Raw genomic sequence first — 19149 nt, 5'->3', positions numbered from 1 at the left:
AACTGTATTGCTATACTGAGATGAGTAAAAATCGACTGAAATATGTTGAAATAAAATGTATTTGTATAAGCAACGTATTAAACTGCAAATTAACATTTATATTCCTTATAATAAAAACGAAAGACCTATGTTACAGACATATGAAAGACAACATTTCATTGACTAGTTTTGGATAGATTATATATTTTTACTGTAAAATATCTGCCAACTCAAATAAGCTTTTGTTTGCCAATTTTTGCTAATATGTTAAATATAGTATGTTTTGTCAATGTAGGCTATATTCAAAGTAATGAATCCTTAACTTAATAAAATGTATACTTTAGTTTTTACAAAGAAAGATTACACTTGAATTGTTGTTGTAATTGTAACCTTTTTAATAAAAATATATATATATTTACAAGCTAGATGTAAACAAATGTTAAAAGGTAAATATAAGCCTTTTCTTTAAATAATTTTTATTGTGTTTTATTATTGACAAATTTGGGGAGAGGATACATATTCCAAAACTGAAAATACAGTATGAGAATTAACTGCACAATTACTAGACATGTTTTCCTTGGATATTATACAATTTGCAAGCACAATTTGTGGAAAAATAAAATAAAATTGAGATGCTTCCAACTGTGAACCAATGCTCTTGCATTCTTTCTTGTGGCTATAGGTGACACACCTGAATGAATGGCTCATTAAGTATGTGGGCCCCATTGTCTCCTCAGGTGTGAATCACCAAATATGCATGATGTTGAATCGTTGACGCCCTTTGTGCATATTGCCTTTCCAAACAAAAAGTGTTTTACAAGATTTAAATCAATGTATTGTGTTATGTGAATGATTAGGCAGGATGATTTTCACATCATTTTGAAGAAAAGTCTTATTGACACATATTTAGTATGTGTTTTGTGGCCTTATTTCAGAAACTTTAGTTTTTAGTTTTTTCAATAACCATGCATAAACATTTTTCTCTCAAAAATGTACATGCACGTTGCTCACATATTATGGTAGCCCTGTTTGTGCTAAATATAGTGTAATTACACCTTTGCCATTAATATGTTTATAAGCAACTGAAAAAAGCACAAATGTCAGGGCATGTCAGAACATCTCAAGGACCCCAAAAACCCCTTAGACCCCAGAGGGTTAATCTCACATTATATTGACTTTAATCTCGAGATGGTTTTATTTTTTATCATTGTTTGGCCCTAATCCTCTTCCGTACATACTAAATGAAGCAAGGGTGTAGAGTTACATTCGAATCAAGCTATTTAAAGGCATACTTTTTTCTTTTTTTTTTCACAGGAAAAAAACATTTAAATGTGTCATTTTGGTGATCAAAGATGAGTTTTAAGGGATGCAATTATTGACTACAGGGGGACTTTAAAGCTGGAGAAAGGAGGTCAGAAAGAGAGATCAAAGCAGATACACACTGTCGTTTCACAAAAAAATCAATGATAGATTTGACATTCTTGGACCTTAGAGAATTCCAAAAATGCTTCTGCCAGGCAAGTTACATTTCCCGGGTAATGAGTACAAGATAAACAGAAGGAAAACAGTTTGTAAAGACATAAAGTTGCAAAAGATCAGAGCAGATTTCAAAATAATCGGAACTTTCCTTTAGACTGCCACAATGTATTGCAACCTCCATTAGTAACATTATAATCTGCTTTATCTCGCGTTCCATTCTACAATACACCAGATGAAGAGAAGCTAAAAAAGGTATATGCACATACACCGCTGTTTGATTACTTGGCAGCAAAGTCAACCAACCATCAAGTTGACTTCCTCAGTGAGGCAGGGCTGTGTTTGTAGAAGCAGGAGATAGTGTTCAGACTGGGCAGCTGCAATGTCACTCTCATTGAGCAATCTGACTGGCTGCTGCTTTATGATATTTATTTACAGCACAGTTAAATCACTTTAAAGAAGGTCTATTTTGAACTAATATTTTAAATATTATAAAAAAACTATTGTAGGAAGTATATTTATTTGCTTATAAATAATAAGCTCAAATATTTTAGTATGTCTCTCACTCAGTGTCACCATTAAATTGTGCCCTATTCCAGTCCAACTGTTGTCATATGTCTGTGATGTCTAATCCTGACGTGTGTGTGATTTTTAGACACAGTATGGAGACACGGGGCTAATTGGTGTGCCTGCAGTAAATTAGACAGACAGCTAGGGCCTTAAACAGTGTTCAGCCTGTGAGTGCCATTAAACAGAGGATCTACCCTCATTAACCTACTGGAGACACGGAAGAGGGAGAGAAAGAAGTGCAGGCAGAGAGTGAACGAGATAGATGAAAGGATTACCGAGAGTACATAAACAGGATCACATGAAAATTTAATGTTAATTTAAAAAAGAAGTGTCTTGTCATACCATATCTTTTATTTCATAATCCTGCTTTTGATTTTTTTCTCCATTAAATTATTTCATTAGTAATTTTAAAGAACAAAAAAAAAGATAATAAGCCTGTGCAAAAAATACTACTTTGTTAAAAAAAAAAAAAAAAAAAAGGTACAGTAAGCATTGGGTAAGATCATGTATATGAAGGCACAGAAGCTTATAGAAACATTTACGATTTGAGCACTTCTGAATTTTACCGGGTTCCCACACCTTTTGACCAATTAAATTCCATTGCTTGCATGATTGCACTCACAATCATATACAAACAATTCTACCCTTTGCATCAGATCTCCAGTTCAGAGTGATGTTTATTTAGCCTTTCACAGTCAGTTTTAGACTCTGTGCGTGGGATTATTATGAAGTTGTGTGTTCAAAGGCTGTTCAAATTAAGTGTCAGCGTTATGTAAAGTCAGAAACCCGGTTCTGAGCCTATAACTATATCTGCATGCGGACATTTAAAGGAGAGTGTGTGAGTTTGTTTCCACACAGGCAGGCAGGGGCTGTCATCGCCACAGAAACACACAGCTAATGGGGGCTTCTAGGCCGTCACCCACAGTCTCTCAGTTTCTAGACTAAAGACCCTATCACCTCAGAGCTCTCCGCTCAACTATAGGACTTTTCCCACTTCTGGGACCCTTTCTCACGCTGGGGGCTCACTGAAAGAGGACGAGAGTGAGGAGAGGGGAAGTAAAGCACAAAACAATTAACGGGTCGATTTGTCAAACTGTCTATATTTCTTCCTACCCAAACTAAAATGCATTATTTTATTTTAGATCAACATAAAAACAAAGTGGCTGGAGCTGCTAATACAGCAGCATATATAAAGAATGGGATTTGTATCAACTGAAGATATGTTATAGGGTGATTACAATGGGCACAATCTAGTTTTATGGAATCTAGTTTTGCTTTGGCAGTTTTCCAAAATAAGTTGCTGTTTTAAACACGACTTGGTGTTTACAAACCAGAAAACCTTTCCACCCTTCTGTGGTGGAAATGCATGCAATGTTTTCATTGTTCCATGTAGCTTTTTTTCTTTCTTTTTTTTACTATTTTTAAATTAGTTTTTATTTTCATATTATCGATTTTGTCATTTTTATTATTTAAAAAAATATTTCTATATGACTTTTTATACTTTTTTTTTTTTTTAGTTTTAGTTTTAATTTTTTTAGACTATGCAAATGTCTGCTGCATAAACTTTTGTAGACAGGTTAACACATTTGTAATGGTCTGCATGTCAAATTAGACAGTGAGAGTGTTTTTGTGTGTGTTACTCACCACCTGCATGGCAGAGCTGCGTGGCATGTGGGGCTCAATTAGCAGCTGGCAGGGTGTCTGTCCAAAACTTCTGATTTGAGACTCCACAGCCTGAGGAAGACAGAGAGTGAGCATTATGGAGGTTTGGTGGCACTAATGAAGAGATATAGGACTATAAACGTCACCTTGAGACAGTGGCTAACTTGCCCTGGACAATATCAACTAATACAGACCCAAAGTAATGTGTGTGTGTCTGTGTGCTAGTATGTGTCTGTGTGTGTGTGGGAAAAAAAGTGAAAAAAAGAAAAGTGGTAGAAATAATGATCATAATAATGGGAAAGGGCAATACAGGAGCTGGATATATGTACATTTCTCTTTGTGAGAGAGTTAAAGCAGATAAAAGTGTGTATGGAAGAAGAGAGAGACTAGAGAGGGGATCTTGACCATGAAAAGAGAGTGTGAGCACGACACTGACAAATAAAAGGCAGAAATGGTAGTTTCACATCTATCTTTTAGGGTTGCTTTGCTGTAGCTAAAAATATGTTACAGCATGTTTTAACATCATTTTAACATTACTAAATGGACACGGTGAAGAATATTTAATATTTTCAGGTATGCACCAAACAATTTATTTACCTATATTACACACACACACACACACACACACACACACACACACACACACACACACACACACACACACTATATATATATAGTGATGATACAACAAATCCCTAAAATGAGTTTATATTCTATTTAATTAATTCAATTTATTAATGGAAATTAATTAAACCCACTAACTCTAACACAGATTTTTCTGCCGTTTTAAATCAGAGATGTTATTATACAATAATGACACAAGGAAGTGTCATGAAACTACAAATAAAGCCAAAAAAAGTGCATTAAAATTGCTGTGATATTCGTGAAATTGCTTAATTTTCTACTGATGCCCAAATCATTGTTAATACATTGTGACTATTTGATAGCCTGGCCCTACTACATTAGTGCAAGTATCCCTCAAATGGGATTTCCATGAATCAATAGAGAAACTGTCCCGATCTGACGCTAAAGAGAGAGAGAGAGAGAGAGAGAGGTATGCCAGAAATGTCCCAGCTCTCATCTGGACTGCTCTGGCTCTAACTGTATTCATGAAAGCATCAGGAAGTCAGGAGGCTTTCCACGTCCCTCTCATTGTATTTCTTCCCTGTTCCACCTCTCTCTTTTTCCACTCTGCTCAGACTGCCCTTCTTTACATCAATCCTTTCTGTCTGTTTCTAACTCTTATTCTGCTCTTCATCGCTCTTTCTTCATTCCGCTCTCCCGCTTTGATCTGGTTCGGCCCACTCTGCTGGTAACAATAGACTTCACCACACAAACTCTTCTTTATATAGTGTAAATCCACTAGTGATCTCATTAGAGGCACTGATGGAACACAGATGACAGGACTACTGTGTCTGGAAATACCATTGTAAAGAAGCGGGGTTCAGAGGAGGCCATGCAAGGGAAGACACCTCGTTTCAATTATATGATTGGTTGATTTCAACTTAAAAGCAATGGAATTTGACACACTGTGTGGCAACAGTTCTTCCTTTCTTGACCAAGTATTTGGTGCTAGGCAAAACCACATTGCGTACCCTATTCACAGTATAAGATCTTTCAGTCTTTTTTTCAGTCAGATCATTGTTTGTTTAAGGCTTTAATCTCACTAATGTTGATTCATAGTCCTTAGTAAGAGTAGATGGCATATTTTATTTGGGGAACAAAAACAAAGATATGAGGGATATTCCATATACAGTATACTGTTCTGCACCTAGTTGTCAATTGTTAAGAAAATGCACATACAATGGGGTCCAAAAGTCTACACTGGAAATCATCAGGGATTCAAAATCTAAACATTGAAAATATTAAAATAATGTAATTTTACTATACAAATTATATTATGTTATTTTATTATTAATAAATTACATTATATTATAAAATAAAAAGAATTGTGGGAGAATCGTGATCTCTTTTTGAAAAAAATAAAATAAAATAAAATGTGATTCTCAATTTATCCAGAATCGTACAGCTCTGGTTAAAACATTTCAAAACGCACCTGCATTGTTTTGCATTTTGTGACTTTGCGTCGAATAAAAGACACATTTTCAAGTCATATATTTCATAATTGAGGATTTAATAGTGTTAAAATATCTTGTCTTGTCTCGTTCTCGTGAACCCAATATCGTGTATCATCTCGTCTCATGAACTAAGCGTATCGTCACACCCCTAGACTGTACTCCACATAAAAAGTAAAGAATTTTCTACATATTTATCCATTCCATTCAATCCCAAAGTAAGTTTCTCAAACATACACCAAGATCTGAAACAGATCATCTAGGTTCATGTAACGCTGTGAACTAATGACATTCAGCAGTGTGGCATAGAAGTTAGCGTCGCAAACCAAATGAAGGTCGAGTGTGTCACACTGGGACAGTTTGTTTAAGATAATATGAGGATGCGTCTTGCCCAGGCACCTGCCCCATCTTCATTAAATCCTCTCTTGACATTTACTACCACAGTAGAATGAGGCAGTTCTCAGGTCAGAGCGTCCAACCAATGAGGAGAGAACGTTATATGGGTGCTAGCCATGCTAGAGGGACCAATCTCTTTAGGAGCACTAGTGCGTATCTGATGAGGTCTCTTTATATTCTACACATTTAAATGGTGGAAATACCCTGTATGTATGCATTGTACACACACACACACACACACAGTCTCATGCTTCATGAGTCACCTGATTTACACTAACCCTTGACAAGGTAATTTAGCTGTACAACAAGCTGTGGCCAAATTTCTTATTTTGCATAATGAGGTTCCTACGAATACTTAGAAGATTTCTTTTTTTTTTTGCGGGGAGGGGGGGGTTTCTCCCAAAATGTAAGCCTTTTAAAGGTCAGATTAGTATCTGACTTGAGTAAAAGTGAGACTTGATTTGAAGGAAAAGGACTGTGTTTATGTGTGTGTTTAATTCAGGTGCAAAGGGAGCTCTTTGTGCCTGTCATGTTCTTTTTTTGTGTGTGTTGTGGCAGGGCAAAGACAGGAAGTAATCACCGTCTGAGTAAACATGGCCCAGTCTCCTGAATGACCCTAATCTGCCATGAGACATTCCACACGCCCCATGGTCTACACACAAACACACACACACACGCGTGTGCACACACTGGGTTCAACACACATAGATCGACGCAATTACGCACACAGCTTGCCATCAAAAAACCCAAACTCAGCTGCTCAGACTGACAAATCCCAGTCCTGCCCAAACCAGACCTGATATGCAAGATACAAAACTAAAACTAGAATCAGAACCCAGCAGTTGGTTTCCCCACGACACAATTTGAGAAGATCCAGAGCCGGTGCCATACTTGCTGTTTCCAGACAAACACACACGCTGTTCTAAGAGCCATGCTAAACTACACCCTGCTCGTTTATTTTCCTAATTTAGCTCTACAAACCGGCTATGACGTGAGGTCAAGGTCCAAAATGAACTTTTTGCCACACCTGCCAATGGTGACTGAATTGACAAAATTAATGTTTTTTGTTTTTTTTTTGTACCATTTTTACCAGCCATGAATGTTTTTTCCATTATGGCAATGTGATTATTTAGATGGTTTTTTTTTCTTTTCGTTTTTTCTTGCATAATGGTGAGAAACAGCACATTGGCTATGTCCAGACTTCTGGTAAAATTGGCCAAAATCTGATTTTTTTTTTTGCTCATATGTGAACAGCAGTGTTAAATCTTTTCAATTCTGATTTGTGGTTCTAAACTGAATACAGATCTGACTTTTTGCAATGTGACCTCAGTGTGAGAAGTAATTTTGGGATTCATTGACTTTTACATCACTACAGATCAACATTCGTTGTAATTTCATGCTGGAATTCACATATTGGTTATTCTTTGGTCATCTCTTTCACAGAACACAGAAGTTTTTGACTTTTTCAATTTTAATTCATTATATGCTGGAAATCTTGAGTTTATGAGTTTATTTATAACAATGTCCAATTTGTGAACAAACTGTTCTTTTGAATGAGATCTTGTCAATGAATCAGTTGATCCAGTTCAGAAAACAGGTATGAATGATTTGTTCAAGAACCAGACTGATTAATTTCTCAAGCAACTAATGCAATAATCTGGATGCAGCAGTTATAAACCCACAGGAGGGGAAGATTTTCATGGAATAATGATCTAAATTTTAGTTTATCACACATCACACACACAATCTGTCGTATAGCCTATATCTTCAAAAAATGTATAGCTTAAACAATGAGAAATATGAACAACTTTTACACCTTTATTTTTTGTGATCTATCGAAGATACAGGTATACAGGTTTGAAATTGCATGAAGGTGAGGAAATGATGACAACTTTCACTACACTGTGAATTATCCCTATTATCTATGTACTGTATGTATGTACAGTATGTATGTATGCAGTGTTGGGAAAGTTCACTTTCTACATGAACTAGTTCAAAGTTCAGTTCACAAACTAGTTCAGTTCATACTCAAAATTTTGAACTAAGTTCACAGTTCCAAAAATGAACTAGTTCATAGTTATTTTTTTCCATGTTGCTGCGAGATATTAAATTTTAAAATGATTGCCACAGCCCATATAGAACCACAGACAATTATTTTATCAGTTTTAACACTGAAGCTATGCGTCAGATTTTTCCCATCCTCACCGACCTTGTCATAAAACTCGTTTAAATGATCATACGACACCTCCTTGCTGCTTTTTGTTTTGATTTGTAACATAAGTGATGAGTCGTTCATGAACAATCCATTCATTGTGTCTGTCACGTGACAAATGAAAGAAAGACTCGGAAGGTAAAGTAATTATTTATGTTCCCTGTAAACGATTTTTGACTGCATTATAATGATTTCTTAATTCAGAATATGACCAAGATTGCGTACTGTAGGTGGATGTGTTCGGGGAATTTGCCAGTTAATAGTATAACATTTAAAGCCCCTTAAATGAACGAAATGACTCGAAAAAAGATTTGTTCATTTTGATGAACGAGATCGAACAAGAGAGTCAGTAGACACTGGTGGCGATTGGGTGTTTTTTCCGCTACATATTAAGGCCGGTTTACGGTGTGTTTTAGCCAGGTTTTCTCCTGGAAGGCTCTATAAAAATCTGGCACTCTATTGAACAAAGTTAAACTAAGAGAGCGTGGCGTTCACAGACACCAGAAATGAACGAGTTCACAGTAACGTTCATCAGGCAGTAATACAGTACGTTCAGTTCACGTTTGCCCAAAATATTAACGAGTTCATGAACTATCGTTCAATGAACGCGTTCAGGCACAACACTGTATGTATGTATGCATTGATTGATTTATTAATTTTACCAGACAATGGCTTTTTTGCGCAAACAAACCCAACTATTTTTACTAATGCTTGGTGTGTTCATTTTAGACCCTTCATGGGGTGCAGCTAAGAATAATGATGTCTTCAAGGTAAAATAATGAAATGGTGGCACATAAAATACTGCACAAAAAAATTATACATGCTCATTCGAAGACTGTGTGGCTCACCAGTTCTGTTCTGAAATGCATTCTCTCTCTCTCTCTTCTCTTATGCCTTAGATCTTGTTATGTTTTTTTTTTTTTTTTTTTCAAGCGTGTTTATTACAGTTTGATTGCAGACACAGCCATGTGAATTTATCGATCTCCTAATGGCCTGTGAAAGGTGGAGTGGCAGTCAGGTGTAAGGATTCCCATTTAACCTCTGCTTATTAAACAGGAAGTGTGCAGGGTAATGGCCTGAACTGGAGAGATGACTGGAGCAGATAGGCAATGAATCTGCATCAGATAGAGGGAAGAAGAAACAGATAGAGGATTAAGGGCATAGAGGGTGGAAAGGAATGAAAGATGGACAATGAATGGCTAAAGGAATGTCTAGATGGAGAAGGATGAACATATAAAAGAAAGGAAGCATGCAGTGAAGGAAGGAAAGACCATTAAAGGGATAGCAAGAACACCTAGATGGGAATAAGGTGAGTCGAGTCATTAATCAGCCTCAGTCACTGAGCATGAAGGGCAGAAGACTAGAACCCACTCCGACACCGAGGACTGCCCCAGTGCACACATTCACACCCACACAACTGCTTCACTGCAGGAAAAGAATGGCACTGTGTGACCTCTGCAGCAGAGATGCTATATTAAGGCGGAGAACGTGTAAGGCTGAGGAGAACTTGATGTGTGGATATATGCAGATTCGAGATCGAGGTGCAGTTAGCTGCTTAATTCACTGTCTGATGCTTTCAATTGCTGCCCTGGGATAAAGCAACCTGTATCTGCTGGTCTAGAATAATTTTCTCCAAACAAAATCCAAATGGCCGTACATGTATTATTTATTCAACGGTGTAATTTATTGAAAAAGATTTTAAATTTAATTATGGTAGCATTAAAAAGTAGTCTGAAGTACTAGTACATTGCAAAAAACAAAAACAACAACAAAAAAACAACACATATGCCTGCTCTTGAGTCGATTAAAAATAAGTGTAAAAATGAGTGTTGTTTTGTATAGGATGCTCAAGTTGCACAATCTAAATGTGAACCTTACTGACTTCACAGCTTTATTCTGCAGTTGACACGCATTCCACCTATGACGTCGTACTTAATTTGACGAATGAAACTGAGGCTGTGAAGGGACGGAAGTCTAGTGCATTAATCTTAAGATCCTTGGTGTCTTTTAGCTGACAAAACAATTAAAATACATACACTGGAACTTTGTGCAGACACGTTGCACCACCTGAGCGATCAACACAGAGACATACAACAGTACAACAATTGCTGTACTTTCGTCTCTTACATCAATGTTTTCATTTGCGTCCTAATAAATATGCCATCTACTTTGAGCAAAGTCTATATAAATCAGGGGTTTAATACAATCTGGCTCAAAGTCCTATTAGGCTCACATCCAGGACGATAATGCAAGGAACAACCAAATAACAATGTCCTTTAATAATGGATTACAGACCACCATGCCAGGTTCAGTAACACCAACATCCTGCTCGTCTGGGATGATGTAAAGCAGATAGTCTTGAATGGTAAATGTTTTTTATGCTAGCACTGGATGCTGTGTGTACTGTGTACTGTACATTTCACAGCTAAAGCAAATTAACACTTTTTTTTGCTGTGGTGCTGTAGATTCAGAAGCAGAGCAGAAAAGATTTCAAATATGTATAACAGTATTCGGGCAAGAGAATGCAGAGGTTCAAGAGGAGTTATCCATCATGAAAGTCATTCAGTTCTAGTATTATTTTTTTTTTAAATGGAACTGAATTAGAATAAGAACTGCTTCTCAGTTCAGACCTACTGTCCAAGTCTCAGATCTCAAATCAGGTAGTGCTGTTCCTGAGGGAAAGGCAGTACCTGGACCTGTTTGAAGGACATCTGTAGCTGTCAGTGGGGCAGTTAGTGAGCTAGATCTGTCTGAACTGGTCTGTGCTTCTGTGTGGCAGCTCCCAGAGAGAAAGAGATGAATAATAAATGAGTGTGGGAGACAGAGAGGTAAGGAAACACAGAAAGAGAGATTCCTATTGAGTCTGTAGTATGTCTTCAGGTCTCACGGTAACAGCTAAACAAATGTTTTGTAAGTGTCTGTTGAAGCTCAAACCTGTTTACAATAGCTCTGTTCCAAAGCACAGTGTGCTGACTCGCTTCCTACTGACTATAGAGGCAGCAGTCTTCTAAAGATGCTATCACATTAGCGAAATTTTGCGCAAAAAAGGGTCAATTGTCTTTGTCAATGGTGTAGTGATGTATGAAGCACAGATCTCACAGAATCACTATCAAACCAAGCAGCTTTCTTTTGGTCAACGGCAATGCTGCAAATTTGTGTAACCATCTTTAAATTGTTGCGTTGGAAAATCTTTCACCCTCACACGAAATTCACAATCCTTCAGAATTCAGAATTCAGAATTCCTACTGATGACTGGATTTCGCCTGCAAAAAAATAGCTGTACAACAGTAAACGGGACCCCACCCTAACTGCCATGGTACCATATAAGCACTTTACATAAGAAATAACACCAGAAATTCTATATTCACATTTAATTTTAATCGAGAAAGAATGTCGCATTAATCAGCATGAAATGAAAATTCACTATTTTGTGAATGCATGTTATAGATCTTACTGTAAGGGATTAATTCAAGTGTGTTTAATTTTTTTTTCTTAAACTTGTAATGTATAAGAAAAGCTCATAACTTGATCTTCTGTATTTAATTTGTCTAAACCCTGTCCCTCCACAATCAACTGCAAGCTTGTATTCAGTTATGAGTGCAATGCCCACACCTCAATTACCAATCAAAAATTGATCAACAGAATCAAGTCCCGAACCAATATTTTTTTCTTATTCTACAAAACTGTTACACTTGTACGTAATAATATGGAAGAAAAGATCTGTCACCACTTTGGTTTCATCACAACTTTAAATTACATTGTACATTCAAAAATATGTTAATTACACATAATTATTGTTTCCAATATTTAATGAAATATTGTTTTTTTAATTTATAATAAAAATTTCTCCTGCTTTAGTCCTCTATCTTGGATTTATTTTTTCATGGAAGTCATTGCAATGCATTCTAGGATTGGCTCCTTGGCCAAAGTGAAGTAATCTTAGAACACAATTAAGACTACTTTTTGGAACATTCTATGAGTCAGGTGATGGTTTAAAAATGCAATAAAAATGGGTCAGAACAGAGCAAATGTGTCAAGTTGGCAATGAAGTAAACGGAGAGAGAGATGTGGCCATGTGTCTGAAAGAATATGTGTAAGAGAAAGAAACACACTCACCTCTCTGAGCATGGGGTCAGATATGGAGCTCAGGTTGACCGCTCCTTCATAAGTTAGGTAGTAGAAGACATTGAGAGCTCTGATGGCCTCAGGTCCCTGCTGCTTGTATCCGAATATCAGATCAATCCACTGATGCAGCTGACAGGACACAAACTCACTCTCCAGAGCCTATACAAACACACAGGAGATAAAACTAATGTCATTCAAGCTCAGTGAAACAACAAGATTGAGAGAACACACTGCCCAAAAGAACTACATCAAGATGCTGTAGGCAAATAAGCTAAATTGAGGGTAGTTAGTGAATAAGACGCATTGAAATACCATGTGGCATGACTGCTTAGTGAATTCACCACAGATTGTGACATATTTGTAATTTGTTATTTTTTTTTTTTTTTTCACATGCCCAACAACTCATGGAGAGTTCCTCAGAGAACGTAACCAAGTAGCATGGGTAACGGGATCTGTCAAAATGTGCTTTCAACAGTCACAAATGACATAATACACACAAATTACAAGCATATGCTTCCAGGACAGAACCACTGGAGCAAAGCAGATCGTCTTACATGAGCAGGACGAGATATCTTTGCTCCTTTGTTTAGTCTCATCCTCTGCGTGCCATGGGGCGTCTGAGAGCGTTGTTGTTTTCGGAGCTATGATTGTTCTTCGACTGTCATAACATCGAAACACAAGCTGTTTCTCTCTTCATTAGCCGCCAAAGGAGGGCCTCCGTTTATGACTGCTCATAAAAAACAGCAATTGTGTTAATTCGCTCAAAGCTGTGTGGGCACAAAGGCCTCTAAACGAGCCCAAATGAGTATGAGAAGAGCCTTGATTGTCATTGCTGCCTTGTGTCACATTAATTTCGAGACAAACATTAGGCCCTGCACTTAAACAGCAATTTATATTATTTAAACGCTTACCGGAAGGGTCTTAGCATCACTCATTTAAATGTGAATTCACTGACAGCTAATTTCGCTTAATTTGCACTCCAAGCTTTCTTAATTAGAACTTTAAATCAGAAGGGCAATGAGAGATGCTGTAAAATGGGGCATTTTGCAATACGACAACAGGTTTGACAGCAAACTGGTTCAGATCTTGTGCAGTAATAACTTCATGAGTGATATTACAAGAAAGCAAAAAGTTCAGAGATGAAACCTAAAACCTAATTTCTTAAGAAATTAGATATTCTGTTTGTTTGTTTTTAGCTTGCACAGTGTGTATGCTATGGAAATTCACACAAAGGTGAGAAATAATTGCTTAGTTTATGTTCAGGACGGTACTCACTACTGCTCACTCTATAGTGAAATTCTATACTTTATACTACATTACTATTGTAAATAATTTTAATGTTACATATTTTTTAATAAAAAAACAAATATAATAAAATATAAACAAAACATTTAATACATGTAATATTTGATAAAGGGTTTAATATTTTTCATTGTTTTACTACCAATGCACAGCATCTATCACAAGCACTTGCCTAAAACATGCAGATTTATTCCAGTTAATCTATTTGTCTACAATTTTATTAAAAAGAACCTGTTCCTCTGAGTCTTTGGATGGATTTATTTAGTTTATTATGTGGATGGATTGACCCCGCATTGTTCCACGACTTGTCTGTTTCCAAACTTAATACAGGGGCTGATGGGCATTTAATGTGGGCCTCCATCTTGTGTCAATCAGCGAGGGGAAACAAAGAGGGGGACAATGTTATTGGACACCAACTCTCCAGAGGACTACCTTTATGTTAATCAAGGAACTCTAAAATCAGGAATGAGATGGGAACCCCGCTCAGGGAGACCTGACCTCATCAGAGATGCAGAGAGCGTTTGGTAGGGTCTCCTGAGGCAGGGGTGTCACTCTGAACCCATGCTCTTTCATCAAAAGAGGAGGGGGAGATGTGTACCTACAACATTAGATTCCTTTTTAAAAATGACTACACCACTCACGTTAACCCAGAGGGCATGTGCGTATATATACAAATAAATGTAAGTGTTTTTGCAGTAAAATGTCAGGTTAAGATGTTTAATGTGACAGAAGACTATTTTTTATAAATGTGTCTGTCTCTTACAAAGCCAAAGCCAAGCAAAAAAAAAAAAAAAAAAAAAAGGTTCATTTTTTTTTTATACAACTGATTTACCAGTTCACAAAACGAAACTAAAACCAAAAAGCCAAAACCAAGCTTTTGCTTTTCTTTTTCTTTTACTGATTGGCCAGTTTACAAAACAATTTACAACACATTTTAAAGATCTCTAAAGGATCGGAAACAATATTTAAAAATGTGTGGGGTTGTCTGGCAGTGCAGGTTTTTAAAATAATAGTTTTAACAGACATGACAATTCTGTAATTATTCACTCATTCTGCTGTCGTTTCAAAATTGTATATCTGTTGTAGAATACACAAATAGAAATATTTTTATTAATTGTCATTCAGAACTTGCTATATAATGACAAAGAACACAAAACTATTAAAAAAACTCTTGGGATGACATGAAGATCATCAATGGATTTTTAATTTTTTTTTTACTGTTCATCATAAAATGCTCTCATGCCTAACGCTAAAGCCTTTGACAACTTTTATAATATTTTATGGTCCTTTGGAGTTTTGCAGCTTTAGTCACTATGAACTACTGTTGTATGATTATAAAAAATATCTACGGAAAAATATCAGTATACGGGTCTGGAATGACACGAGGGAGAGTAAATAATAAAAATCTTCATTTTTTGGGGTGAACTATTGCTTTAAATTCATGTATATGTACAAAAGAGGCCCAGGAGTGTGTAAGATGCAGCTCATTAAGACTGCTCATATCTGGAGAGCATTATTGATGTGCCAATTAGTAGATGCAGTATGTCCCATAAAATCCACTGGGAATCATCAGCATTATGGAAATGTGTGTGTATGTGTTTGTGTGTAGAGGTACTGCCGACTGTGGGGTGAGGTTTCACAGCTGCTGGATCAAAAAAATGGATTCAATTTTATTTCAGCACTGCTTTTATACAAAGGAGAAATGCTACTGTAAACGCAACAAAGAATGAATTTGAACTTGGCTGAAAACAAAAAGCACTTTGAAAAAATTGCTATGGAATAAATAAACCAAATATCCTAAATTTAACGCAAGCAAATAACACCGGAAACTAGCAGATTTAGTAACTTATAATACCACCTCACATTTGGCAAAAACTGACAAACTGTAAATGTAAAAAGCATATTTGTGTAATGGTACCATGATCTATTCTCTTCTCTGAAGGAACAAAATTACGACCAAGTCTCAACTCTGGGAGTATCTGAAAGTTATGGAAATGTAATTTCCAAAAACTACTTCAAACTTTAGTTTTATGTGCAAACTGACAAGCTCACTGAGACATAAAACAGGATTGAAGACTTTGTTATAACAGATATTTAATTTTTTTTTCCCCTATTTTTTTTTTTTTTTTTTACAGAGAAACCCTACAGTACACATAGTACTGTTAGACACTAATGATACTTTCAAACATGTCTTTTTACGAGATGGATCTTTCTGAGCTCTTTATGACTTTCATTGACCATTTCCCTGTCTTTAGCAGCCATTTAAAAGCATTTTAAGGACTTAGAGGTAACCTGTCTGTGGCCATGTTAAAATGTCACATAACAAATCAATCTGGCTGTTTTGCATTAGAATACAGGGCTGTCAAGGGAGAAGGAGTGAGATGGCGAACACACAAACAGATGGGATTATTTCATTGGCAGCTGGATTGTGCAGTATTGATTAAGAGAGATTATAGTGGCACTAATCACGCATGTGGACTGTGCAATGAGACTATGACACAGTGACAGACAATGCAAATGAAACCCATGAGTCTAATATGGAACAGATTGTGAAACTCAAACTGTCAAATGTTGTTTCAACTCAAATCAATGTTTCATGTCTATTTATTTATTTATTTATTTGAGGAGTAGTCGTGTAATAAGGATATCATACAGTTATTGATCTCTAACGCAAAAGTATCCCATTCTGGGCTAAGACAAGGGACCTGATGTATAAACCTTGCGTACGCACAAAAAAGGCATTGAAATGTGTGTACGCAATTTTCCACACACATATCGTGATTTATAAAAAATAAACTAGGTGTAAATGTGCGCACCGTACGGACACTCTAGACTGTGCATACACACTCTTTTACTGGAGTGAGCGAAGTAATGAAGCAAAACAGTATGATTTAAACTGTTTTACATCTGATATGATCATATCATTATTGGAGTTAAGCACAGATATTTCATGAAATCTTTTTGATATGAATTTAAATAGAAATATTTGTAGTGGATGCGCTGCTTTTGAACACTTTTCCTGTGGAATGCTGTGTTTTAATGTTTTAACTACAGCGAGGATTGCTTGGTGCATGATAATTCCGCTTTGAATTGTGTTCTAAATAGCAGAACTCATGTTCTGAGAAAATATTTGAGTGCGAATAATGATCAATGATGCGCAATAACTCAGTCTAAGCAGATGGCTTAGCAACATAGACAGAAGGCCTATAACGACCGACACTGAAGGACTCGCTCGGTGATCGAATGGTCCATTGGCCGGTTTGAATAAATCCAAGTGTGCTGTTGGTGTCCTGCACAGACAGACAGTAGCCGAATGATAACCATTGTTGGGGTCTTCCCAATATTATGAAAAATACTATTCTATTTGAAGGATAGAATTTGAAGGAAACTGTAAGATATGCACGTTAAAAACCATAAATAAGTAAACCATCCTAAAATGTATGTTTGCCTTACAGAAAAAATTGCATACATTTGATTTAAATTTGAATTAAAATAGCCTCCTATTTGGCCAGTGGAAAAGATTCTGGCGTACACATGGTTTTATAAATCTGAAAAATGTTGTGCATACGCAAAGTCTAGCTTTTGTGTGTACGCACACTTTTAGGATAAAATCTATGGAAAGTTTTATACACGAGGCCCCTGATCACATTGTCAGCATTTATTTTACAATAGCTACCAGGTGACTGTACTGACGACAGCATAAATAAACTTATACCGTTCTTTATCTTCAAATGACTTCTTCCACAGTACACAAGCAAATTCCTGCAAACTTTAAACCGTAATTGTTATTGAGGACACCTGTAATGATAATCGTCAACCAAAGGGTATAAGCAATGTCAGAAGAAATGGCAATATGGGTGTGACTATACTGCATTTCTGAAATACCATCACACATACCCGATCTATCGGGATGTTCCCAAAGCCGAATACCTTATTCGGAAAGGCATAAATAATGACTTTAAAATGAATAACAAATTTAATCGAATAATAGAAAATGCAGTCAATCCTTGTTCTTGCTAGATAACAGGTCAGAGCATGACAGCAGCACACAATATTAATCAACTAAGATAATCAACTAAAATGACAATGTAATAGTTAGCGTGTAATAGTGAGTGAATGAGTAAAATCTATGAATGAAACAGTACATCCTCACTGTCCATTCTCAGCCATTAGGCTGGTTATTCACAGCAAACCTGCGTACGTCAGTGGTTGTCTGTACTGTGTTACTGGAACTGAAAATAAACCGGCTGACCATTCAACGACCAAAATGAGATGTTTTTTCTAGAACGTGCAGTCTAGAAAATGACTGACCTGGAACCCCTGATTCAAGATCAAAATCACGGATAAGCTCTGGAAGTTATTACTTCACCTCCCCATATAAAACTAATTCCGTCTGAATAGGCCTAAAAACGAACCTATAATTAGAGGTAGCAGAACAAGACCCTTCATCCCAGAATGCATCTGGCTGAGGTGCAGTGGAGAGGGAATTATTTGGATAGCTGTTCAAGAGTGGCAGGGCCTCTCAAATGACTGATTCACTCTGGTTAGAGTGTGAGACAAGCATGTGTGTGTGTGTCCATGGCACACAAATAATGATTAGAATAGATGGCTATGTTAATTAACTTCTACTCTGAGCTCCTTAAGTCTATAGAGAGTAACTGATCAGGTAATGATGTATTCTTATTCTGTGAGTGAGAGTGTAGGAGAGTGTGTGTGGTAAATATTACACTGGGAGAAATAAGAGTATAACTTAAGTACTTAAACTTAAGATTCAATTTGCATTAGTTAATACATTAAAAACTAACAATGAACAACACTTACTGTATAAATATTTATACTTTATAAATATTTATAAATGTAATATTGTTCATTTATATTCTTTCATAATACAAACTGTTGTTAATGTAAACCTTGAAATGTTAAAAATGTATTAGCAAATTAAATTAAAATAGAAATTAACATTATCAATGAACAATGCTTTTGCAGCATTAATTAATTTAGGCTAGTTCATGATATCTATAGATTAACTATAATCTTAACAAACTGAACCTTTAGCCAAACAGTCAATGGAACACTGAGCTCTACAAACTAATTAGAAATAATAATAATAATAAATAATACATAAATAGCTAAATAAACAATTCTATATACATTTATTATATAAGATCGGAAAGAGCTTTTTAAGGACTAATTATTCACTGTCTCATGACCATAATCCCAATAATTCAGTTTAAAACTAGATTCTGTTTGGGATCAAACTGCTGCTAAAATATTTAACCATTTCGCTTCCACTTTCACTTTTCCCTTTAAAGTTCAGTTACTGTCTTTGATCGGTCATCAATAAGCACATAT

General features: G+C 36.2%; 1 protein-coding gene across 6 annotated transcripts in view; it reads right to left on the bottom strand.

Moving 5' to 3' along the window:
• Window positions 1-19149, bottom strand: part of lrba (LPS-responsive vesicle trafficking, beach and anchor containing) — a 266377-nt gene that overhangs the window by 22979 nt on the left and 224249 nt on the right. For all 6 annotated transcript variants that reach the window (XM_084095942.1, XM_084095944.1, XM_084095945.1 and 3 more), the window contains exons 47-48: window positions 12487-12654; window positions 3670-3759 (exon numbers count right to left, since the gene is read on the bottom strand). In XM_084095942.1, coding sequence (XP_083952068.1) covers window positions 3670-3759; window positions 12487-12654 — 258 coding nt within the window. The remainder of the gene's footprint in view (window positions 1-3669; window positions 3760-12486; window positions 12655-19149) is intronic.

Source organism: Abramis brama, assembly GCF_963993115.1.
Source record: "Abramis brama genome assembly, chromosome: 2".
NCBI lineage: Eukaryota > Metazoa > Chordata > Actinopteri > Cypriniformes > Leuciscidae > Abramis > Abramis brama.
Note: the sequence above shows the minus strand (reverse complement) of the source record. Positions and strands in the feature narration are given on the sequence as shown.